Source organism: Heteronotia binoei, chromosome 4, assembly GCF_032191835.1.
Source record: "Heteronotia binoei isolate CCM8104 ecotype False Entrance Well chromosome 4, APGP_CSIRO_Hbin_v1, whole genome shotgun sequence".
NCBI lineage: Eukaryota > Metazoa > Chordata > Lepidosauria > Squamata > Gekkonidae > Heteronotia > Heteronotia binoei.
In genome coordinates, this window is record NC_083226.1 from 17,538,294 (window position 1) to 17,563,085 (window position 24,792).

A 24,792-nucleotide genomic window follows, 5' to 3' on the forward strand; every position below is an offset into this window, starting at 1 on the left:
GTGGAAGAAGTTCAGAAGATGCGTAGAAAAAGAGTGGAAAATAAAAGGACATTGGACAATCTTTGATAATGATTAAGTTTTTTAAAATAAGAATATAACTTTTGGGTTTTTAACAGTTAAGGGTACCTTTAATATGTTTCCTTTAAGTAAATAACACTGGGGGGGGGTCAAGTAATGGGGGGAGGGGTGGGGGGAAAGTAAGATATGGGGTAGAATTTTTTTTTCTTTTTCTTTGTTTTTATAAGTTGTAGATATAGTTTTGCTACCATATGTTACTAATAAAAATTGTTTATCACCAAGACTCTTGCAGTTTAGAGGGAACATTGGTCACTGCATAATCAAACTTACAAAATGACAAATGCTTAGAAATTAGGTTGGCCTCTTTGTCCCAAATTCAGGGCTACAGAACAAAGGCAGTGCACATTTTGCTAGCAGATCACAGCGGCGATCATTGTCGGTACATCTCTCAAAGTCCGAAGTCGTGAGCAAGCTAATAATGCAGAATGCAGTCTTTAACAAACCTCCCCCCCCCAAAAAAAAAACACCTAATCCAGGGCTGGCCAAACTTGCTTAACGTTAGAGCCACGTAGAATAGGCGTCAGATGTTTGAGAGCCACAAGACATGAACGTCTGATGTTTGAGGGCAGGCAGGCAAATAGATGGGTGGGAGGAAGGGAGAGGTAGAAAGAAACCAACTTTAACTTTAAATGCAGTCTCCAGCCGGCTGGCTTGGCTTGGAGCAGTGATTTAAAGAGACAAATGCCTCTTCTGAGCCAGCTGACGGGGCGATGGGGGGTTTGAGAGGCGCACAGTATGTGTTGAAAGAGCCACATGTGGCTCCCGAGATGTAGTCCGGCCACCCCTGCTCTAATTGTTTCTTTCTCTTCTGTCCTCTTCCCATTTTCATAGGAGAACAGTTAAGATGGATTTCTCCAAGCTTCCGAAAATCCGTGATGAAGACCGAGAGAGCGTGTTCGGCTACGTCCATGGAGTGTCGGGACCTGGTGAGTGCTTCTTCATTCAGTCTTTTTCATACAGAGTCGATGTTGTCACCTCCGCTCTAGAAGCTGTCAAGCACTGGCTCCTCGTGCAGACATCTTTTAGCTGTGTGGCAGACTGGTCCTGCGTCTGCTAGCTGGCCCCGGCCCTGCCCAGGCCTTCCTGGTATACCGACCTGAAAGGGCTGTTCCACTTTGCTGCCTCAAGGTATTCTCTGCCACCACTGTCCCGCTCTGATTAGGCGGGACAGCCGCCTAACGTCCCTCTTGACTCGCTAAGAACCCTTTTCAGGGCTTCCTCGGGATCTTTGGGGCTCCCCTGGAGTGTTGGCAACCGGCTGCTGTGCCACTTCTCTCCACCCTAGGGACACCCCACCCCACTCCTAGCGTTCCAAGCAGTTGGGGGAACTAGGTTGGTACAGAGGGACTCCCCTTTAAACAAGCAAAATATTTAAAAGTATTCAACTATTTAGAGAGCCCCCTGGCGCAGAGTGGTAAAGCTGCAGTGCTGCAGTCGGAGCCCTCTGCTCACGACCTGAGTTCGATCCCAGCGGAAGCTGGTTCAGGTCGCCGGCTCCAGGTTGACTCAGCCTTCCATCCTTCTGAGGTTGGTAAAATGAGTCTCCAGCTTGCTGAGGGGAAAGCGTAGAGGACTGGGGAAAGCAATGGCAAACCACCCTGTAAAAAGTCTGCCACGAAAACGTTGTGAAAGCAACGTCACCCAAGAGTCGGAAACGACTGGTGCTTGCACAGGGGACTACCTTGACCTTTATACAACTATTCACAGGCATTTTTTTTTTTTAAAAAGCGAACAGAAGAAATAAATCAAAGAAGGGAAAAACACTCCTCCTTTCCCTGACTAGATGTCATGCAGGACAGGCACTCAGATTGTTGCAAGCCTGACCATACCTTCCTGAGTCTGTCTGAACTCCAAGACAGAACTCAACCGACTGACTGTCCACTTTAACGGTCAGGCCTGAACAGACTGACTGCCAACTTTTACTACTGTTTTCCCGCCCAAAATCTCCAATATAAAACCCAGTTCTCCTGCAGCCTTCTAGGAGACCAGTCGGAAAGATTTCCTGTCTCTCTAGGAGGCCTCCTCAGAAGTGCTGCTTCCAGACAGGAGGGGAGGAGGAAGAGACTAGGCCCCGAAGCCTGCCTCCAGTTAAATACAGGCCTAAAATGGCGTTGCTCCTCAAGCTGTGACAAATCATGCCACTCCATGCTTTGGAGAAAGATGTCACCTAACATTGTGGCTTCGTGCTATTTGAGAACCACACGCACCTTGTCTGTCGCGCTTCAGATAAGATTTCTGACTCCCCTTAGCGAACATTAAAGATGAGATTTGCCAAAGACATGAACGCAAAGCTTCCGGATCGTCACAGGGTGGGAAATGACAGCCGTCCCCGTTTCTTCTTCTCCCCCAGTGGTCACCGCCTGCAACATGGCGGGCGCAGCGATGTACGAGCTGGTTCGAGTCGGCCACAGCGAACTGGTGGGGGAGATTATCCGGTTGGAGGGCGACATGGCGACCATCCAGGTGTACGAAGAAACCTGTATCCTTTCTTTTGTGCGGTTTCTGCGTCAGAGGATGCGTGGAATGACGGGACTCCCAAGGGGAGGAGGTTGATTTGTGGGGAACCAACAAACAGGCTCGGGATCCATTCATTTCCAAAGACAACTTTCTGTGTTATCATTGGTAATGCCAGATGTGGTCAAACTGCAGCTCAGAAGCCACATGTGGCTCTTTCACGTACATTGTGCGGCTCTTGAAGCCCCCACCACCTCATTGGTCGGCTTGGAGAAGCTGTTTTGTCTCTTTAGATCAGGGGCGCCTACAGCTCCCATCAGTCCCAGCCATTGGCCGTGCTGGCTGGGGCTGATGGGAGTTGTAGGCAAAAAAAATCTGGAGAGCTACCGTTGGCCACCCCTGCTTTAGATCACTTCTCCAAGGCAAGCCAGCTGGCAACATGGAAAATGCATTTAAAGTTGCTTTCTTCCCCATCTCCCTCCCAACATCTGATGTTCATGTCTTCTGGCTCTCAAACATCTCATGTTTATTCTGTGAGGCTCTTGCCACCCCTGGGTAGCTCAGCCATGTTTCTGGAAAAAGAGGAATTTCTTTAGCCATCAGCTTCTCCCTTGCAGTCTGTGTTCCATAGGTAACGGATGGTGGGACAGGCACTTCCAGTGTGATTAGGCTTCCTCTAAAGAAGGAGTTGAGCGCCACCAAACAGTGGGACCAGTTTTTATGAGGCAGAAACTATGTGAAGACTCTCATATTCTGTGGGGAGGGAGGGATGTCTAAACTTGGTTGAGGACTCTACATGCAGGGGTGGAATTCTAGCATGAGCTCCTTTGCATATTAGGCCACACATCCCTGACGTAGCCAATCCTCTAAGACAGGAGTGACCAGCGGTAGCTCTCCAAATGTTTTTTGCCTACAACTCCCATCAACCCCAGCCAGCATGGCCAATGGCTGGGGCTGATGAGAGCTGTAGGCAAAAAGCATCTGGAGAACTACCACTGGCTACCCCTGCTCTAAGAGCTTACAAGGCTCTTTTTTGTAAGCTCTTGGAGGAAGAAGATGACATGGAATTTATATCCTGCCCTCTACTCTGAATCTGAGACTCCAAGTGGCTCACAATCTCCCTTATCTTCTTCCCCCACAACAGACACCCTGTGAAGTGGGTGGGGCTGAGTGGGCTCTCACAGCAGTTGTCTTTTCAAGGACAGCTCCTATGAAAGCTACGGCTGACCCAAGGCCATTCCAGCAGCTGCTAGTGGAGGAGGGGGGAATCAAACTCGGTTCTCCATTTAACCCCTACACCAAACTGACTCTGGCTACATCAGGGGTGTGTGGCCTAATATGCAAAGGAGCACCTGCTAGAATTCCGCTCCTGGTCTCAGATCTTACTATACCAATCCTGCGCGGTGGAAGATACGGAAGACTTCCAATAAGACGCAACAGTGGCTTTAAGCTGCTGAAAGGAGAATAACCATAAGGTCTTTTCTGATTTTTTTTGTTATAATTAAGATACCTTGCCAGTAGTTCAATAATATTACCTCAGGTCGAAAGGGGTTTTGAATCCTGTTAAATATTCACTTTGAGACACTACTTGAGACAGTTGCTAGAATTCTTGGTGGTCAAGCAAGATGGGTAGTACGTTCGTTAGCGAACCTAAGGATAAATGTTTTCTGCCTCATGGGACGCCACCTTCCCAGGTATGCTTTTCCTCAACAAGCGTAGCTGGCGTCTCTGTCGGAGACCCCGTCCTGCGCACTGGCAAGCCCCTGTCGGTGGAGCTGGGCCCCGGCATCATGGGAGCTATTTTTGATGGCATCCAAAGGCCCCTGACAGACATCAGCGCTCTCACCCAAAGCATCTACATCCCCAGAGGAGTAAACGTGACGGCTCTCAGCAGGGACCTCAAGTGGGATTTTGCCCCCGTCAAAAACCTGCGGGTAAGTTAGGAGCAGGGGTGGAATTCTAGCAGGAGCTCCTTTGCCTATTAGGCCACACACCCCTGACGTAGCCAATCCTCCAAGAGCTTACAGGGCTCTTAGTACAGGGCCCAGAGATAGAATTCTAGCAGGAGCTGCTTTGCATATTAGGCCACACACCCCTGCTGGAGCCAATCCTCCAAGAGCTGACAGGGCTCTTAGTACAGGGCCCAGAGATAGAATTCTAGCAGGAGCTGCTTTGCATATTAGGCCACACACCCCTGCTGGAGCCAATCCTCCAAGAGCTGACAGGGCTCTTAGTACAGGGCCCAGAGATAGAATTCTAGCAGGAGCTGCTTTGCATATTAGGCCACACACCCCTGCTGGAGCCAATCCTCCAAGAGCTGACAGGGCTCTTAGTACAGGGCCCAGAGATAGAATTCTAGCAGGAGCTGCTTTGCATATTAGGCCACACACCCCTGCTGGAGCCAATCCTCCAAGAGCTGACAGGTCTCTTAGTACAGGGCCCAGAGATAGAATTCTAGCAGGGGCTCCTTTGCATATTAGGCCACACACCCCCTGAAGTAGCCAATCCTCCAAGAGCTTACAAAAAAGAGCCTTGTAAGCTCTTGGAGGAGTGGCTACATCAGGGGTGTGTAGACAAAGGAGCTCCTGCTAGTATTCCGCCCCTGGTTATGAGGAAGCTATCCAAATAATACTGCGGGGGGGGGCGGGGTTGGTTCGGAATAAGCTGAGCGCCATGGTTGAACTGTGACCTGCCTACCTTAGGGACCTCCCCATATCTTCCCCAGACAGCACTGCATTCCAGCTCACAAAATCTTTTGGAAATCCCTGGGCCTAAGGAGGCCAAACTTAAAATAACTAGGGAGCAAGCCTTCTCCATAAAAGCGCCCCAATGGTGGAATCAGCTGCCGGAAGAGGTGCAGGCCCTACGGGATCTTAATCGGGGACGCACAAGCGACGAAAATGCAAGTGTGGAAGAGTCCTGTGTTGTGGGTGGCACCTCTGACCCAGTGGAACAGAGTGGCTTTCTAGTAGAAGGCCCACAAGGTCCCTTGTAGGCCACATGTGAACTTACAATGTCAGATGTGCATTTTATTAGCAGTCTTATTTACAACTACAGGTTGGCAGTCATATCACCGGAGGAGATATTTATGCCCTCGTGAATGAAAACTCTCTCATCAAGCACAAGATCATGCTGCCTCCACGGAACAGGGGCACAGTGACGTACATCGCTCCACCTGGGAACTACGATGCGTCTGTAAGGGTTTCGCCACGTTTCTTTTTAAACTTGTTTCTTTAGGGGAAAAACGAAAGGCTACAGATACAACGAGTACAATAGTAGACAAAACCAGGATTGCGGTGTCCTGAACGTGCCCTTACAAATCAGTTAAAGGAATAACAGTGAACAACTAATGCAAGGTTGAAAGAGTGAGGGAATCGTCAAAAGACACAGAATGAGGTTTATGACGGGAGCCAAGATCTGACTGTAGAAGGGGGAGCCATTTATACAACAGCGGAAATTGCGGTCTATCCCCCAGGCAGATCTGACGAGCATCAGTGAATTTATCTGAAAGAAAGTACCTCCCACAGGTTGTTGGCCCAGGTTCGTAAAGAAGGGGGTTCCTCTGAGCTCCAGGTAGAAGAGCGATGAGCTCCTGCTGGGGTTGAGGTATCCTGACAATTCTCCCAACAATTTAAAAGGATTGATTGAAGATCTAGTGGTGAAGTTAAACCTGTTAAGGTGGAAACCTTGTATAAAACCTGCTTCCCCAAAGTCACTATAACTGGGCAAGGTGTTTCTCCAAATTGTGTTGTGACCCGGGGTTCTATTCCGAGGTGCCAATCCTATTACCGCTGTTGAAAGCGGGTGGCTTCTGTTTGCCCCGCTTGAAAGATGCCCAAGCTCATTTTCCAGGGGTCGCCACTCTTAAGATGCTGCTTACCAGGGGTAGAATTCTGGCAGGAGCTCCTTTGCCTATTAGGCCACACACCCCTGATGTAGCCAATCCTTCAAGAGCTTACAAGGCTCTTTTTTATGAGCTCTTGGAGGATTGGCTACATCAGGTGGGTGTGGCCTAATATGCAAAGGAACTCCTGCTAGAATTCCACCCCCGCTGTGCACATGCTCCCATAGGCTCTCTCTCTCTCTCAAAAAAAAAGAGGGAGAGGGTGCAAGGGACACTCCTCCAAAACTAGCGCATGCATATAACCTTAGCCTTTTTTCTAGCAGCTGTGGCATGTTTGAGAGGAGTGGATTGACAAGGCAAGGGCGCTGGCTGGGGAGTAGATTGGGCATGTCTGTCTGGGCATTTAACAGGCAATTAATACTTCAGGAAACAGTTCAGAGGACAGAGCTGGTTGCACTTGAGGTGGCCAGTTGTCGCCCTTTGGACACAGAGCTCTTGGACAGAGAGTTCTGTCCCTAGGAAGCATCTGTGGTGTGCCCGAGAGGCTGTTGGGGAACAGGCCATTGCCCAAGTGAAGCTCCCCGAGTCCCCCTCCTCCTGGGAGAGGTAGACCAGTTGTCATCAGTAGACATTTCAGTAGCTGAAATGCATAAGTTTCAGGCTGAGTAGGGCTGTGGGCAAGGATGCAAATTCCTTGCCCGCAGAGGGCTTTCAGAGGGGCCTGCATCTCTGATCCAGCGAAAATGACTGCAGGAAACCCAAATGTCATGGGAGGTCTACCTTGCCAGTTTGGTGTAGTGGCCAAGTGTGCGGACTCTTATCTGGAAGAACAGGGTTTGCTTTCCCCACTCCTCCACTTGCAGCTGCTGGAATGGCCTTGGGTCAGCCATAGCTCTGGCAGAGGTTGTCCTTGAAAGGGCAGCTTCTGGGAGAGCTCTCTCAGCTCCACCCACCTCACAGGGTGTCTGTTGTGGGGGAAGAAGATTGCAACCCGCTTTGAGACTCTGAGATTCACAGTGAAGGGCAGGGTATAAATTCAGTATCTTCTTCCTCCTCTTCCTTTTCTCCCCTGTGCAGAAGCCAGCAGCAGGCTTCTAGTGGCTTGTCGCTAGCCACTCCCAGCCATTTTACTCTTTTTCTGCCATAGGATGTTGTGCTGGAACTGGAGTTTGAGGGCGTGAAGGAGAAGTTCACGATGGTCCAGGTGTGGCCCGTACGGCAGGTCCGTCCCGTCACTGAGAAACTGCCTGCCAATCATCCTCTCCTGACTGGCCAGAGAGTCCTAGATGCACTTTTCCCGTAAGTGATGAGATCAAAGTTCTGTTGAGTTAACGTTGCCAGGTTGCCAGGGCACCCTGAGTGGCTCTGAAGGTGGAAGCTCCTCCCACTGGAAAGGATTGATTTGCATAAGGCCCGCCTCAACAAGCGAGATGGGAGGTGCTTACCTTTGTCAGTTATTCATAATTTCTTCTGGGTCAAATATGAACCCGGCCTGTCCTTATCTTTGCCCAGGTGCGTCCAGGGAGGCACGACAGCGATCCCTGGGGCTTTCGGATGCGGAAAGACTGTGATTTCCCAGTCTCTGTCTAAGTATTCAAACAGTGACGTTATCATCTACGTGGGCTGTGGAGAACGAGGAAATGAAATGTCTGAAGTGCTCCGAGACTTCCCGGAGGTCAGTATCTGGTGTGGAATTTCTTTTGAAGGGAGCCTCAGTGCCATTTAAGATGGTCTCAGGCTTCTGTCTGCACATGCTGTTGAATCATGTTGCAACGGTGAAACTGAGGCCAGCTGTGAAGTGCTACAGGAGGACTGGGTAAACATCTGGAGCAGAGGTCCATCAGTGGCTATTAGCCACAGTGCATTGTTGGAAATTTTGATGCTTGGAAAAAACCTGGGTTTTTTCAGTTTAGTTTTTTTGTTTTTTTTGGGGGGGGGGGAATGGAAATTTTTGGAAAAATTGAAAAAAATGCTACATTAGCACTTCTTTTTTCTTTTCTAGATTGAAAGTCATTCTGTTACTTTTAGGAACATGAAATATGACTATGGACAATTTTACTTGGCATGAAATTATCACAACCAGCATATTAAAAATATAGTATATCCAAACAATTATTACAGCATTTACTTTGTAAATAATATTTATTTGTCACTGTAACAAATGGAGCAACACTCTCCTAAACTGTTTACTAGTTTATGTGGAACAGACAAAAAACCTCCACACAACAATTTTTTAAAAACCAGAAGTAACAATTATTCATATTTCCTCTCTACAGTATTAAATAAAAATAAAAAACTCATTCTCATAAAAAGAATTGAAGGGGGAGAAAGTATATAGAAGGGAGTGTAGGACTAAGTTTCAATGAATGGGCATGACCTCGGCCTTGCTTGTCCTCGGTGCACAGAAATTAGAATAATCTGATACCATACATGTTTTTTAGAAACGATTTGGGAAATATTTGAACACCTTGTCTTAAAGTATTTTATTCATCATGTTAAAATAAAACATTCCACAATCAATTTTTTTTTCCTTTTCTTTTTTTTTCAATTTTTCGGAAAAACAAAACAAAAAAGGCTTCAGGAAAAAAACGGGTTTTTTCCCTAATTTTTCCGGGTTTTTTTCCTGGGCCTTCACATCTCTAGTTAAGAGTGCCTCTTGCCATGATTGTAGTCCTGCTGTATGACCCATGGTTACCTTCGCTTGCAGTGCCCTGCTTTTTCTGTAGCAACTGAATGGCCTGATCTCAGACAGCCAAGGTCACAGGCCTGTCTTCTGGTGATTATGTGGATACCTGCAAAAGCAGGTATGGGGACAGAATTTTGGTGGGAAGGGAGGCTTGCTTGCTTGGAGCCATTTTTATTCAAATGTATAACAGTTTAGATAAAGACTAGGGCTTTTTTTGAGCAGGATCGCACAGGAACGCAGTTCCGGCTAGCTTGGTAGCAGTGGGCATGGCCTAATATGCAAATGAGTTTCCGCTGGACCTACAAAAAAGCCCTACATGAGGCAATGGTGATGTCAGGGGGTGTGGCCTAATATGCAGATGAGTTCCTGCTGTACTTTCCCTACAAAGATAGGCCCAATAAAGACTATACGTATAGGGTAAAAGCCCCCCATTGCCAGTTTTCGCAAGAACCGTCTTGCCCTATGTCAGTCAGTATTTCAATAAAGCCTACTTTAAAAGAGGTCTGTTGTCGATAGCTGAACTGCCGGGCAGTTCTCTCAGCTCTCTCAGCACCACCTACCTCATAGGGGGTGCCTCTTGGGGGAGAGGAAGGGAAGGCAATTGTGAGCCCCACTGAGACTCCTTCGGGTAGTGAAAAGCAGGGTATAAAAACCAACTCTTCTTCTTTCATGTTTTATTGTGAGAGGGACGGTGGCTCAGTGGTAGAGGATCTGCTTGGTAAGCAGAAGGTCCCAGGTTCAATCCCCGGCATCTCCAACTAAAAGGTCCAGGCAAATAGGCATGAAAAACCTCAGCTTGAGACCCTGGAGAGCCGCTCTCAGTCTGAGTAGACAAGACTGAGTTTGATGGACCCAGGGTCCGATTCAGTAGAAGGCAGCTTCATATGTTCATATTTCTTTAGGGGAGGGATGGTGGCTCAGTGGTAGAGCATCTGCTTGGTAAGCAGAAGGTCTCAGGTTCAATCCCCAGCATCTCCAATGAAAAAGGGTCCAGGCAAATAGGTGTGAAAAACCTCAGCTTGAGACCCTGGAGAGCCACTCTCGGTCTGAGTAGACAAGACTGACTTTGATAGACTGAGGGTCTGATTCAGTAGAAGGTGGCTCCATATGTTCATATGAGTTAAGTGTGTGTAGAATGGGCTTTAACATTCTTTGAATGCCGCTACCAAACACTGTGACTCCATTCATAAATGTGATGTTATTTGACTGCTTCTGGGGCGCTGTAACTTGGCTGTGGCTTGATGGCACTTTCCACTACCATCATTTGCCTCACAAAATAGTGTCTATCAAAAAGAGGAAATGGCCTGGCCACTTGTCACGATAGCAATGCTTGAAGCTGTGTCTTGGATCAAGCCTGAAGTTCCTATCAGAATTTTGTAGCAACCTGTGCAGGACTCGGACAGCAATACGGTTCCCTTGTCAACCGTGGACCTTTCCCTCGGGTGCAAACTAAGGATGGGCACGGAACATGCAATTGGTGGTTCGTTGGTTTGCCCAAATGCAATTCCAGTTCCAAAAACCTTTATTGGCATAACACTGCCCGAATCCGTGGTTCAGTTTGTTTTGTGTATTTTTTATTTTGTGAACGAATTGTAGTCGGTTGGTTTGGGAGAACCAGAAAGCGTGGCGCGCTGCAAACATGCCCGGCGTGATGACATCACACAGAATTGACCCGGTTGTGCCAGGCGCATTTTCTGGGGCGCCGTACCTGGTGTGATAGCATCGCTTCCAGGTGATGTCATCACGCTGGGCACGTCACAGAGCGCAAGGAGGATCGCCCACCAATAATGCCACAGACGAACCGCCCCAAAGCAAACCACTTCGTTTTGCGAGTCGTGCATAGAGCGCGTACCCGAACTGATTCGGAACCGACCACGACGGCTGTTTTAGGCACGAATCGCGGTTCGTGCTTTGATTCGTGCCCATCCTCTGACCTCGTGTTCGCTTGCCGTTCTAGCTAACGATGGAAGTGGATGGCAAGGTGGAGAGCATCATGAAGAGGACGGCTCTCGTGGCGAACACCTCCAACATGCCTGTCGCCGCCAGGGAGGCCTCCATCTACACCGGTACGGGATGCGGAAGCGGCGGCTGCCTAGGGCTGGCTGTCACACACATTTCTGGCCACTGGTCCCCTTTTTTCTGGTCCCAAAGACTGAACCTTGGGGTGGAGCCTCACAGCTTGCGAGCTTTTCTTAGACACGCACCATCAATACTAGTCCTTAAGGCAGGCCATGACATGGAGAAGTGGAGTGCCTGTAGGTTATCTGGAATGGTGCAGCCTTGGCATCAGAGAGCTCTTCTCTATAGCAGGGGGGGCCAACGGTAGCTCTCCGGATGCTTTTCGCCTACAACTCCCATCAGCCCCAGCCAGCATGGCCAATGGCTGGGGCTGATGGGAGTTGAAGGCAAAAAAAATCCGGAGAGCTACCGTTGGCCACCCCTGCTCTATAGTGATCTGCACTGTGGGATGGTGCTCTTCCTTTCCTCTGCCTTTTTCTCTTGCAGAGAGCTCTTCTGAAGTCGCAGGCCTGATGAAACATAGTCGTTAACAAGCCTGCAGTGGCAAATTCCCAGGGCAGCTCTTGCTTCTGCCATGAGCCGCCTCAGTCCCTAATCCAGGGGTGGCCAAACTTGCTTAATGTAAGAGCCACATAGAATAAACAGCAGATGTTTGAGGACCACAAGACATGACCATCAGATGGCTGAGAGAGGGAAGGAAGGTACGTAGGTAGGTAGGTGGGGGAATGGGAGGGGAAGAGAGGTGGAAAGAAAGCAACTTTAACTTTAAATGCATTCTCCAAGCTGCTGGCTGTCTTAGCTTGGAGAAGTGATTTAAAAGAGAAATGCTTTTTTCCAAGCCAGCTGACGAGGGGGGTGAAGGTTTTGAGAGCCGCACAATATGTGTGAAAGAGCCAGTCTGTAACAGATTGGCCTGCCATGCAGGGATGTCGTAAGAATGACTGAGAATCCTTTAGGTTTAGACACTTAGGCGCTTTTCTATTAAGGCTGCTTTCTTCTTTATATTAACCGTGCTGCTGGGTATCAGGAATGGCAGCCTCTCAAGCCAAAAATGTAATGTAATGTAAATTATATTGGAGAGGGCAGGAAAAGTGGCAGGAAGCAAGAAGCTAAAATAATGGAGAGATTTGTCATGTCTGGGACTTCGCAGTTGCCTTACGTGCATCCCGGGCTTTTTTTTTTTTGTAGCAGGAACTCTTTCGCATATTAGGTCGTACACCCCTGATGTAGCCAGTCCTCCAAGAGCTTACAGGGCTCTTCTTACATGGCCTACTATAAGCTCCTGGAAGACTGGCTACCTCAGGGGCATGTGGCCTAAAATGGAAAGGAGTTGCTGCTATTAAAAAAAGCCCTGCGCACATCTAAAACTGTGTAGAAACGCTGCTCGGTGGTATTTCAGTGCTGTAAGACGACAAGATTTATACTAAGTGTGGCCAAACTGTAGCTCGGGAGCCACATGTGGCTCTTTCACACACATTCTGTGGCTCTTGAAATCCCCACCACCCCAGTCTCTTGGAGAGTGCATTTAAAGTTAAAGCTGCTTTCCTTCCACTTCTCCCACACCCTCCATCTTTTTGCCTACCTTCCTTTCTTGCGGCTCTCAAACATTTGATATTCACATCTTGTAGCTCTTGGAACATCTGATACTTATTCTATGTTAAGCAAGTTTGGCCACCCCTGATTTATAAGATGTCTTTCTTCCTCGTAGGGATTACCCTATCCGAGTATTTCCGGGACATGGGCTATCACGTCAGTATGATGGCAGATTCCACATCCAGATGGGCGGAGGCCCTTCGAGAAATTTCCGGGCGTCTTGCGGAAATGCCCGCTGGTGAGTCTTTTCCCCCTGGGAACCCCCTGTCGGGAGGCTGGCCCCTAAAGCTTTGAACCCTGTCGGGTGGCTTTGGAAGCGAGCTCAACATGCCTGCGTTTCTGTGTGCAGATAGCGGTTACCCGGCCTACCTCGGCGCCCGTCTGGCTTCCTTCTACGAACGGGCTGGCAGGGTGAAGTGTCTGGGGAACCCGGAGAGGGAAGGGAGCGTCAGCATTGTTGGAGCGTGAGTATTATGGGCCAGATTCCCTTTCCTTCTGTGCAGTTAGCTGGTGGCATCTGTAAAGGGGGATGTCATCCTTGAGCAAACCCAGAACACTCCTGCTAAACTGCAGTCCACCATTGCCTTTAGAGCAATATAAGGAGTAACGGTTGCTCATGCTGGCTTCTCTCTTTTCCATCTTCACTCAGTGTATCTCCTCCTGGTGGTGACTTCTCTGACCCAGTTACCTCTGCTACCCTGGGCATTGTTCAGGTAGGTTAAAGCTCTGTTTTCCCAGTAGAATACTCTGACGTGGATAGCACAGGTTAGCCCGTTCTTGTTAGATCTCAGAAGCTAAGCAGAGCTGGCCTTGGCTGGTATTTTTAAGGATGACTTCCAAGGAACACCAGGGTCAATACACAGAGGCAGGCAATGGCAAGCCACCTCTGAAACGTCTCTTGCCTTAAAAACAAGTCTAGCTCACCACCTAGAACTAGAGCTAGAACTTCTGGCTGCCAGACAATCTTGGGATCTCCTGGGTATTCTACTCACAATGTCATGTGATAATTGATTGACCCAGCCGAATATAGACTTCTGTTTGAAGCACTGCTTCAGTCCAGCCAGGACCTGTGATGTGAGCTTCTTGATCACAGATCGTCTTCAGCATGGCCATTCTGTGGCCCAGAAAGTGGGGATTTGTGGGTGTGCCTGGAGAGGAGCTGTGGCTAGCCTTGCAGTGTGCCCAACCTCTGTAGGCTGAGAAGCAGGTGATGTTCCCATGCACTGTCCATCCACCAAGCCCAGCTCTTGGGGAGAGAAGTTGGAGGTGGTAGGGATTAAACTTGGTATCCAGTGTGCAAAAGAATACTGAGGTATGCCTTGTTCCCCCCCCACGGCACTACAGTGGTGCCCTCTGTGGAGAAACGCCATTTTAGTCTATGGTTATCTGGGAGTTGGCAGGAAGAGACCATCAAACTGGAGTCAGGCTTCGGCCTAGTCTCTTCTTCCTCCCCCCCTCCCCTCCGGTCTGGAAGCAGCAAATCTGAAGAGGCCTCCTAGAGAAACAGGAAGTCTTTCAGGCTGGTCTCCCAGAAGGCAGCAGGAGGGAAAACCAGTTCCCGGGCGGAACTTCCTTTTATCCGTTCTAACCCGACTGCTCAGCAATTTCATTGAATGTCCACAAGTTCTCGTACTGTGAGAAAGGGAGGAAAGGCCTTCTTTTTCCTACCCCATGCATAATTTTGTAAACCTGTCATGTCACCCCTCGGTCGACGTTTCTCCAAGTGGTCTTCCGAGAACTGTGTCATTCATATCCAGATTGGAACATTCCATTTGGGGTCCTATATGAATTGTTTATTGATTTATAAGCATAACCAGGACTTCTGTTGTATTTTGGCCTCCGAAGAAGGCCCCTGCAGGCCAAGACGTATCAGATCATATACGCATCTTTCATGAGTATGTGTCACTTCAGCGATTTTATGAGGCTTCATTTGGGCCCCTACAAGGGGTTCTTTTTAAAAACGTTTTTTGTAGTAAACACATGTACTTTTATCAAAGATTTCAGGTTTTCATGGCTGGTAACATCATTAAGGTTTGTAGAATCTTTCGGGCTCAAGTGCCATGTTCTACTGGGGAAAGTTTTTCTTCCAGATGTTTCGTTCTCAGCTGTGGAGAACATCCTCAGTGGCGTTGCAGCCGGAGCAGGCGCTCTGACCTTCTTGGCTGCTGTGCATTGAGTTCAATCACTCAAGGCACAGCAGCCAAGAAGGTCAGAGCGCCTGCTCCGGCTGCAACGCCACTGAGGATGTTCTCCGCAGCTGAGAACGAAACGTCTGGAAGAAAAACTTTCTCCAGTAGAACACGGCACTTGAGCCCAGAAGATTCTACAAACCCTAAACATGTACTTTTGTTTACAACTGTTGATGTTATATCTTTTGGCTCCTTAGCATTCTAAATTTCCTCTGGAGTTTTTTTCTTTGCTATAATTAGCCAGTCCCGCACAAGCAACTGAGACTCCTTTTGGCCTGACAGAATGAGCTAAAACTTTTTTTTGGGGGGGGGGGCACATTCCCTCGGCAGGTGTTCTGGGGCTTGGACAAGAAGCTGGCCCAGCGGAAGCACTTCCCGTCTGTCAACTGGCTGATCAGCTACAGCAAGTACACGCGCGCTCTGGACGAGTATTACGACAAGCACTTCCCGGAGTTCGTCCCCCTGAGGACGAAATCAAAGGAGATCCTGCAGGAAGAGGAGGATCTTGCCGAGATCGTACAGCTGGTGGGAAAGGTGAGTGGGGGAGGAACTGAGGAGAGGCGCTGGAGAGCCAGTCTCCCCCTCCAAAAAAAGAAAAGCCAATCCGCAGACAACTTGGAGGGCAGGTAGAGGGGCATTCCAGGGAGATCCACTGCGAGTTTGATGCCTATACCTTGCGGGGCGGGGGCATTCAATGTGCTTCCTCCTTTTGTGCATTGGACCCTAGGATCCAATTATGGGTCTCAGGAAGAGAATGTTCAAAGCTGAGCCAGCGCTATGTTGGTGAGAGTCTGGAGAGAGGGGCCATAGTACTATCGTGATGTTTTCTTAGCGCTGATGGTGGTGGTGGGCGTCAACAAAACACTCCAGTCCTCGCCGTCGTGATCAAACTGGCAAAACCAACTCTGTAATCACGGGACCCACAACTAACATAGCCTCTTCTCCCCTAGGCTTCCTTGGCAGAAACGGACAAGATCACACTGGAAGTTGCCAAGCTCATTAAGGACGACTTCCTGCAACAGAATGGCTACACCCCCTACGACAGGTGTGCCTCTGGGCTCCTTCCGCGGGGAAGCTGCGTCTGCAGCCTGTGCTTAGAAAAAGGTTTCCACCCGATGCGACCATTCGATCTCTGCTTCCTGTTTTTTTCAAAATGTATCTGGCGACAGACATTCTCCTGCTTTGCTTTTTTGCTAGGAGAGGCTAGAAGGCTCTGCTGGGCTCTGAGCCCCTGACATTCAGCTGTATCTCCAGCTTCTGAGTTTTCAGCAGGTTTTGCTTGTACACTTAAAAGCACATCTTGCCCACCCAAGAATCTTTGTTTTCCTTCAATAGCAAAAAGCAGGTTTTAAATATGTCACACAGAGCACTAGTATAGACCAAGAGACTCCACTATGGTGACTGTGGATGGCAAGACGCCCTCCAGCACCTTTCCTGGTGCCTGCCAAGTGTTTTTAGAACGTGGGCAGGGTCAGTTGGGGCTTTTGCTCAGCAGGGTTTCCAATTGGCCGCTGAAAATTTGATTGGCAGTGCAAGTTTTTTTTTTCAATGTTGCTTTAGCAGCAGCTGTCTCCACAGTGCAAGAATCTTCACCGATTGCCCTGACCTGGATAACCCAGGGAAGCCTGATCTCATCAGCTCTTGGAAGCTAAGTAGGGCCAACCCTGGCAAGTACTTGAATGGGAGGCCTCCTTGGAATACCAGAACTGGGAGGTGGAGGCAGGCTGTATCAAGCCACTTCTCTGAACATTCTCCATGCCCCAGTAGGAGTCGTCATAAGTCACCATGACTTCCAGGCATCTATGCACATACACACACAATACAAAAATCCCCCCCCCCCAAAAAAATCTTCACTGTGACTGAAGATAAGCTGGCTCCACCTTCTGTGACAGCCATTTTTGTGCCTGTGCCCCACCAACTTGTGTCAAAATGAGACGGTTGGGGACCCCCTGATAGAGACCCGGGTTCAAATCCCCACTCAGTCACGGAGCTCACTCAGTAACTTGGGCCCATCACAATTTCTCAGCCTAACCCACCTCGTAGGGTGGTTAGGAGGATGAAGCGTGAGCGGAAGAGACAACATCTGCCACTTGGAGCCCTCAGAGGAAGGGCAAGATAAAAAGTGCGAGAGACGCATAGAACCGAGTGCCAGCACACACACTGCACAAGTCAGAACATCGTGCGGGAGTTTGTCTCTTTTGCTTAAACTCGATTCTTTGTAATGGCTTTGATTTTCATCTTTCATTACAGAATTGTTTGATGAGAGCCAGTTTGGTGTAGTGGTTAAGTGTGTGGACTCTTATCTGGGAGTACCAGGTTTGATTCCCCACTTGCAGCTGCTGGAATGGCCTTGGGTCAGCCATAGCTCTGGCAGAGGTTGTCCTTGAAAGGGCAGCTGCTGGGAGAGCCCTCTTCAACCCCACCCACCTCACAGGGTGTCTGTTGTGGGGGAGGAAGATAAAGGAGATTGTGAGCCGCTCTGAGATTCGGAGTAGAGGGCGAGATATAAATCCAAGATCATCTTCTTCATGACATGTTTGCCATTGTCAGTGGTGCAGGTCAGAGAAGAGGGTCTTCACTATGTAGCAGGGAGAGTGCTCCCCCCAATACTCGCAGGAGTTTTCATGGGGGTTGAAAATTTAAAAATTAAATGCAGTCTCGCAAAGACAAGAACGGGCCTCTGGTTCATGTGGGGCACTCTAGGGGTCCCTGATCCTCCGCCACATCTCCCAGTTCAAGATTGTTTCTGCGCTGTGTCTTAATAGGTTCTGTCCATTCTATAAGACTGTGGGGATACTGTCCAATATGATTGCCTTCTACGACATGGCGCGTCGAGCAGTTGAGACCACGGCCCAGAGCGACAACAAGATCACCTGGTCCATCATCAGAGAGAACATGAGTGAAATCCTCTACCGGCTCTCCTCGATGAAATTCAAGGTGAGGCCACCTGCGGGTGGCTTTCAGACTTCTTCCTTTGTGAAAGAGAACTCGATCGCACTCTGGCTAGCCCCCTTTGGCCAGTTTGGTGTAGTGGTTAAGTGCGCAGACTTTATCTCGGAGAACCGGATTTGATTCCCCACTCCTCCACTTGCACCTGCTGGGATGGCCTTGGGTCAGCCAGAGCTCTGGCAGAGGTTGTCCTTGAAAGGGCAGCTGCTGTAAGAGCCCTCTCAGCCTCACAGGGTGTCTGTTGTGGAGTGGGGGAAGGTAAAGGAGATTGTTGCCGCTCTGAGATTCAGAGTATAGGGTGGGATATAATCTAATATTAACATCTTCTAATTAGAAGATGTTAATATTAGATTTATATCCCACCCTATACTGCCACCGCTCTGGAATTAGTGTCCCTTGAGAAGGCCCAGAGTCCCCTCGCAAGCCCTTCAGATCCCTTGCTTTGGCCAAGAAAAGAGGCGTGTAGACCAGGCAGAGTAACAAAGGACAACAAAATGGTTTAATTTAAACAGGAGAATCAATAAAGGGGAAGTGAAGAGATAAGGTGCTTTAAAACTGTAGTGACATGGGTGACGGAAAATAAACAAAGTCCCTAACGCGACTGAACTTAAATGTCCCTTGTCTGTTAGGCCCAGGCCTCGGCCTGCTCACTGTCTCCCTCAGAGTGAGGGTCTTCGTCCTAGACAGCAGCTGTCCTTTCTGCTTGGCCTCTCAGGAGGAAAGAACAGCGTTTGTCCCCTGAAAGAGCTTTTAAACAGTTCCCCTCAGAGCCGACTTGGACGCTGATTGGCTAAAGCCAGCGCCAAGCATTCTGGGGATTGTAGGCTGTCTCTTCCTACTGAGACACAGGCTCCCTAAGCCCACTAGGCCTCTGCCTCACAGCACAGATCATGACAATATCTCTGAACACATCCACCTCTGAAGGTCACATTGCAGTCAGCTGAGGGCCTTGGGAAAGTTCAGTCTGGAGAAGAGGAGACTGACGGGGGACATGAATGCTGTCTTTAAATATTTGAAAGGCTGTCATTTAGAGGACGGCAAGGAGCGATTCCACTTGGCAGCCGAGGATAGGACCTGAAGCAATGGGCTCAGATTACAAGCAGAAAGGTACTGGCTGGATACTAGGAAAAGTTTTTTTACAGAGTAGTTCAGAGGTGGAACCAGCTGCCTATGAAGGTGGTGAATTCCCCTTCATTGGCAGTCTTAAAAACGTGGCTGGGATTATTATTTGTCAGAGATGCTTTAGGCCGAGTCATGAACATGAGTCAACAGTGTAATGCAGTGGCTAAAAAGGCAAATGCAATTTTGGGCTGTATCAACAGAGGTATAGTGTCCAGATCACGTGATGTGATGGTGTCGCTTTGCTCTGCTCTGGTAAGACCTCACCTGGAGTGTTGTGTTCAGTTTTGGGCACCACCTTTTAAGAAGGATATAGACAAGCTGGAACGGGTCCAGAAGAGGGCGACGAAGATGGTTTGAAGACGAAGTCCTATGAGGAAAGGTTGAAGGAGCTGGGCATGTTTAGCCTGGAGAGGAGGCGGCTGAGAGGTGATATGATCACCATCTTCAAGTACTTGAAGGGCTGTCCTATAGAGGATGATGTGGAATTGTTTTCTGTGGCCCCAGAAGGTAGGACCAGAACCAATGGGTTGAAAGTAAAGTTTCCGGCTCAACATTAGGAAGAACTTCCTGACTGTTAGAGTGATTCCTTGGGAGATGGTGGGCTCTCCTTCCTTGGAGGTTTTTAAACAGAGGCTAGACGGCCATCTGACAGCAATGAAGATCCTGTGAATTTAGGGGGAGGTGTTTGTTAGTTTCCTGCATTGTGCAGGGGGTCGGACTAAATGACCCTGGAGGTCCCTTCCAACTCTATGATTCTATGATCCTGCATGGAGCAGGGGGTTGGACTGGATGGTCTGTAAGGCCCCTTCCAACTCTATGATTCAGCTGGCCATGACATTAATAGCCTCCTAGTAAGTCAGTGGAAGGAAAACTGTCACCACTGAAGCAGTGTCTGGTCACAGACATTGGGCATTTAAAATGGAGAGTCAGTGTAGGGTAGTTGTTAGAGGGGGAAGGCGTATTCAGACTCTGCTGAAATCTAACATGGTGCAGTCTAGACCGTCTCACTGTGAATGTCCTCTCAAGGTATGGAGGGAAACAGCCACGAAGGGCATTGAAATCTCTCTTTGAATGCAAGAGCTCGACCACAACAGGATAACAGACCTCTGACTATAGGCACTGTGTCCTCTCACTGTTGTGTAACCCCCAAACCAAGCTCCTAGCATGGATTAGTAGTAGATTGTCAGAGCCAGAACTAGGGGGCTCTGAGTTCGAATCCTCACATCCATGATGCTGTTGCTAAGCAACTCTAGCATAGCCTTTCTCACTTAAGACAAGGAATTGGTAAGTGTACCCTTAGTGGCAGTCAGCCAAATCCTGGTCCCATGAGACTTAGGGTAGTATTTAACCGCCCCCACCCCTTTTGTGGCAGGATTTTGTTTAAATTACAGGCTTTCCCACTGATCTTGCATGTTTTCCATGTAGTTCTGAGCTTATGTTGGTCCATCTGTTGGTCAATATGATTGCATAATAATCTGAAATCTGGTTTGCTATAAATTTTACTTAGATCGGGTTAAGCAGTGCTAAAAGATTTGATTTCATTGGTACTTGTTTTTGCAGCAGCTATACGGTTAATGTTCACAAAGATAATATCCCCCCCCCCACAAAAAAAAAATTCTATATATTCTCCAGCTGGTGTGCATTTAAGAGGTCAAAGAATAGAACACAAAATTAATTCATCTGTAGTACTGAGTCTTGCAAACAACTGTATTGATAGATCCTGGAGATATCTGAGGCCAAAGAGTTTGAAGAATAATTCTTCGAAGACTAATTGGTCCAGATTTTCCAATTGGATATGAGACTAGATTGCCCCATTACACCACCTCTCTAATGATTTGGCAGCTACTCCATGAATAATCATGTCTCTTGCCAGCATTTGGCAAAATGTCTCACCTTTCTCACCAGAGATACCTAAAAGATGCTGTATTGCACAAAGGTCTCTTTTTTAAAAAAAATCTACACAAGCTTGGCAGAGCACACACTCTCATATTAGCATAAAAGCATGGATCCTAGGAGGTGTTTCTGGCAATGGCTGTTTTCCAAAAGACACACTCTCCAAGAGTTCCTTACCTTTGATCTCTTACATTTCAGGACCCAGTGAAAGACGGAGAGGCAAAGATCAAGGCAGACTACGCCCAGCTCTTTGAAGACATGCAGAATGCATTCCGTAGCCTGGAAGACTAGAGCCGCGACTCTGTCCCCGGAGCCCCGCTTTTGACTGTGTTCTTCATCTCTGCCCTCTTCGCTTTGCCATGGATAGAAGAGAAAGATGTACATTTCCCCTGAAGATTACTTTTTATCTCAACAAACATTCCTTTTTAAGTTTCATAGCTTTGCAGCGCATGTATGTGTTAAGTCTGAGCTGTAAAGCAGGTTTTGTAAAAATTGAAAGCCTCCCCTTCTCTGCCGGATGGGAGCGAGCGATGTTTCAGAGCGCAGCTTCCTCTTAGGAGGAAGAACCGCAGTCTTATGTACGTGTGGCGTGAGGGCAGTAGAGCTATGCATTTGTGGCCATTCTGATGCTTTAGAGAGAACACCAACCAATTGCATTTCAGTAATGCGTTGCCGCTGTGAGAAAGCAAGACCTCTTCTGTTAATTGCTTTGCTGTTAATATTCCTTTAGCCGGCAGGCTAAAAAAATCCGCAGGTGTGGAACTGTCAATGTGGGAACACACTACAACATCCCGTGTGCCTGTCTCTGAGGAAAGGCAGCTTGTTTTCCTAGATGAAAGCATGTCTGAGAGAGGGATTGGAACTGCTCCTCAAAACCATGGTTAATTCGGTCTTCTCTGTAGTAGGGATACTTCCTGCTGCCTAGGAGAGCACTTTCGATAACGTCTGAGTGACGCTTCGTAACTTTTCTCCCTTTTCTGCATGACAAAAATGGATCAGGAAGCCAGTCCTTTCTGTTCCGCCTCCTGCAATGCTTACTTTCCCCGCACAATCACCCCAGAGAATCTTGACACTGACACTCGTTTCCCCAGAAACTGGATGACTTTGGGATGTACGTTGGCCTTCCTGGCCTGTGATCTGCAAAATCCATAGGAAGACCACCTTCGCTTAGCTTCTGTTGTGAGTAGTAAGAGTTTTGTACTACACAGTTTCATTGAGGAAGGGAATCTCGGTGGGCGGTGGGGGGGGGGTTCTTCTCCAAACACCCTGGCACTAATGCATTGTTCTCTCTTTCGTCGATTGTGGAGGGAAGTCTTGCAGGATCAGAAATATCGTTTCCCCCCACATAGCGCAGTATTTTGGATGGGGCTGCTAGTAACAGTGAGGGGGTTGCCAGGTAGCCAGTAATCGCAGGCTCTTGTACGATGACCAAGTTAAAAACCTTCCTCCACCCCGTTCTTGGCATTTTCAGTGGGGCTGTCTTACTTGTGTGGACCAAGGCCGCTGCTGTTTCGTGCGACACCAGTTCAGATCCAGGCCTGGAGTCCAGCTGAGCCGTTCAGTGTTTTTTTTCTCCAATCCGAACCACCACCACCCCTCCACTTCAACCGATCTCTCAATGTCATCATGCCGTTTACAAACAGTGGTATGCGAAAGGCGAGCGCAAAGCCTTCCCTCTTAAAAAACAAAACCTTATGGACTGTACTGTCACCGCTGTACTGTGTTGTAGTATTTCATGCATAGGGAATAGATCATGTTACTCCAAGAGGATATTTTAAAACTTTACAAAGTCGACCAACGCACCTATTTATTGTGCTGTATCTAGCCCAGGAGCGGCCAGTTCAGTTTCGTGTACATATCTTTTTTTTTTTGGTCTGTTTTGTGTTTTTCTGTGTTGGGGTAAACTGATGTTCACCGTGTTGCTGCAAACTCTCTGGCCCACAAAAAAGTGGGAGGAGTAAGAGGCTGGGCAAATACAACTCTTCTCCTGTATAGTAAGTACACTGTCGCTAGACGTTGCGTACACTTGTTCAGGTCACAAAGAATAAAAAGTGGATTTCAAATACATTGTCCTGTCTTCATTTCGCAAGAAATCTCTGACCAGCCACAATACCGAGCTTCTAGTTAATTGTTTTAGACCAGGGATGTCAAACATCTGGCTCAGGGACCAAATCAGGACCGCCAGTTTGGTGTAGTGGTTAAGTGTGCGGACTCTTATCTGGGAGAACCGGGTTTGATTCCCCACTCCTCCACTTGCACCTGCTAGCATGGCCTTGGGTCAGCCACAGCTCTGGCAGAAGTTGTCCTTGAAAGGGCAGCTGCTGTGAGAGCCCTCTCCAGCCCCACCCACCTCACAGGGTGTCCGTTGTGGGGGAGGAAGGGAAAGGAGATTGTGAGCCGCTCTGAGACGCTTCGGAGTGGAGGGCGGGATATAAATCCAATATCTTCTTCTAAGCAAGTGATTGTCATCTGCTTCCTTCTCCCTCTCTCCTGCTTCCTTCTGCGTAGCAACTTGTTTTGCCTGGCTTGCTCAATCGCACAGGAGCTACAGAGCAAAACCTCTATTTTCTCCATTGGCTGAGGCTCCTCCCTCTCCTGGCCCCCTGGGAAGGGGATGAAAGAGCCAAAGCTTCCAATGTGCACTAATGTTTTAAGCATGTTTTAAGTTTCTTTTTAAAAATCTTGTGTCCTTTATAAAGTTTACATCTCTGCTATCTAATCTTAAATAGGTACACGCATGGCCCAACAAAGTCTCATTTATCTCAGCTCCAGCCCTCATAACAAATGAGTCTCTCCCCACATGAACCCCAGAGAGCACTTGAGGTCAGCAGGGAAGAACCTGCTGACTATCCCCGGGCCAAAAGAGGTAAAACTTCAAAGTATCCGTACCCGGGCTTTCTCTGTTACGGCTCCACAATTATGGGATCAACTTCCAGACGAAATGCGGGCCCTGCGGGACTTGGAACAATTCCGCAGGGCCTGCAAGACCGTCTTGCTTCGAACGGCCTTCGCTGATTAGAACTGCTAAGTAAGTTCGCCATCTAGGTAATAGCACAAAATATTAATTTTATTGTTTTTAGAATTTTAATAGATTTTAATTAACTGTAGTTTAAAACGTTGTACTGTACAATGTATATTGAATTTTGTTGTTAGCCGCCCTGAGCCTGCTTCGGCGGGGAGGGCGGGATATAAATAAAAGGTGATGGATTGATTGATTCAACATCCCTGTTTTAGACGGTACAGGCTAGCTTTTTAAAAAAATGCCTTAACGGCCTCACAACAGGATATGACAGTGAATCTATATGACCTTTCCTATACTAAATCAGGGACTGAAAAACAATTCCTTTTCTCAAACCTTACCGAGGTTGCACAGCTTTCACCTGGAGGCTCCTCAGGAGTAAGAGTGAAAAAACGCAGACAAAAACTGGTGTGGAACAGAACGGCCAGTATTGTTTTCCATAGCGTACTTCAGTTCCAAACTTTAAAAAGTTTGCCCAGAGAAGTATGTATCTGTGGCTCTAGAACAACTTCAATGCAATACGAAGACGGGATTCTACAACAGGCACATCTTATAATGGGAAACTACTTATGGGGTTACATGCCCTTACAGTACTAGGAAAATCTACCCCGTTTGGCTCCTACTGGCTTGCTCCCATATCTGAAGTTATTCTCCTGTTTGGTGTAGAGCCAGTTTGATGTAGTGGTTAAGTGTGCGGACTCTTATCTGGGAGAACCGGGTTTCATTCCCCACTCCTCCACTTGCACCTGCTGGAATGGCCTTGGGTCAGCCATAGCTCTGGCAGAGGTTGTCCTTGAAAGGGCAGCTGCTGTGACAGCCCTCTCAACCCCACCCAGCTCACAGGGTGTCTGTTGTGGGGGAAGAAGATAAAGGAGATTGCAAGCCGCTCTGAGTCTCTGGTTGAGAGAGAAGGGTGGGGTATAAATCTGCAGTTCTTCAAAATAGA

At 48.2% G+C, this 24,792-nt stretch overlaps 1 protein-coding gene across 1 annotated transcript in view; it reads left to right on the forward strand.

Annotated features, from left to right (window-relative positions):
- Nucleotides 1-22,890, forward strand: part of ATP6V1A (ATPase H+ transporting V1 subunit A) — a 42,794-nt gene extending 19,904 nt beyond the window's left edge. The window contains exons 2-15 of the mRNA XM_060236853.1: nucleotides 910-1,004; nucleotides 2,429-2,557; nucleotides 4,252-4,466; nucleotides 5,590-5,727; nucleotides 7,524-7,675; nucleotides 7,889-8,051; nucleotides 11,020-11,128; nucleotides 12,790-12,912; nucleotides 13,024-13,138; nucleotides 13,324-13,387; nucleotides 15,194-15,397; nucleotides 15,814-15,908; nucleotides 17,629-17,800; nucleotides 21,026-22,890. Of these exons, the coding sequence (XP_060092836.1) occupies nucleotides 923-1,004; nucleotides 2,429-2,557; nucleotides 4,252-4,466; nucleotides 5,590-5,727; nucleotides 7,524-7,675; nucleotides 7,889-8,051; nucleotides 11,020-11,128; nucleotides 12,790-12,912; nucleotides 13,024-13,138; nucleotides 13,324-13,387; nucleotides 15,194-15,397; nucleotides 15,814-15,908; nucleotides 17,629-17,800; nucleotides 21,026-21,118 (1,854 nt within the window). The 5' untranslated portion in view covers nucleotides 910-922 and the 3' untranslated portion in view covers nucleotides 21,119-22,890. The remainder of the gene's footprint in view (nucleotides 1-909; nucleotides 1,005-2,428; nucleotides 2,558-4,251; nucleotides 4,467-5,589; nucleotides 5,728-7,523; nucleotides 7,676-7,888; nucleotides 8,052-11,019; nucleotides 11,129-12,789; nucleotides 12,913-13,023; nucleotides 13,139-13,323; nucleotides 13,388-15,193; nucleotides 15,398-15,813; nucleotides 15,909-17,628; nucleotides 17,801-21,025) is intronic.
- Nucleotides 22,891-24,792: the final 1,902 nt, after the last annotated feature.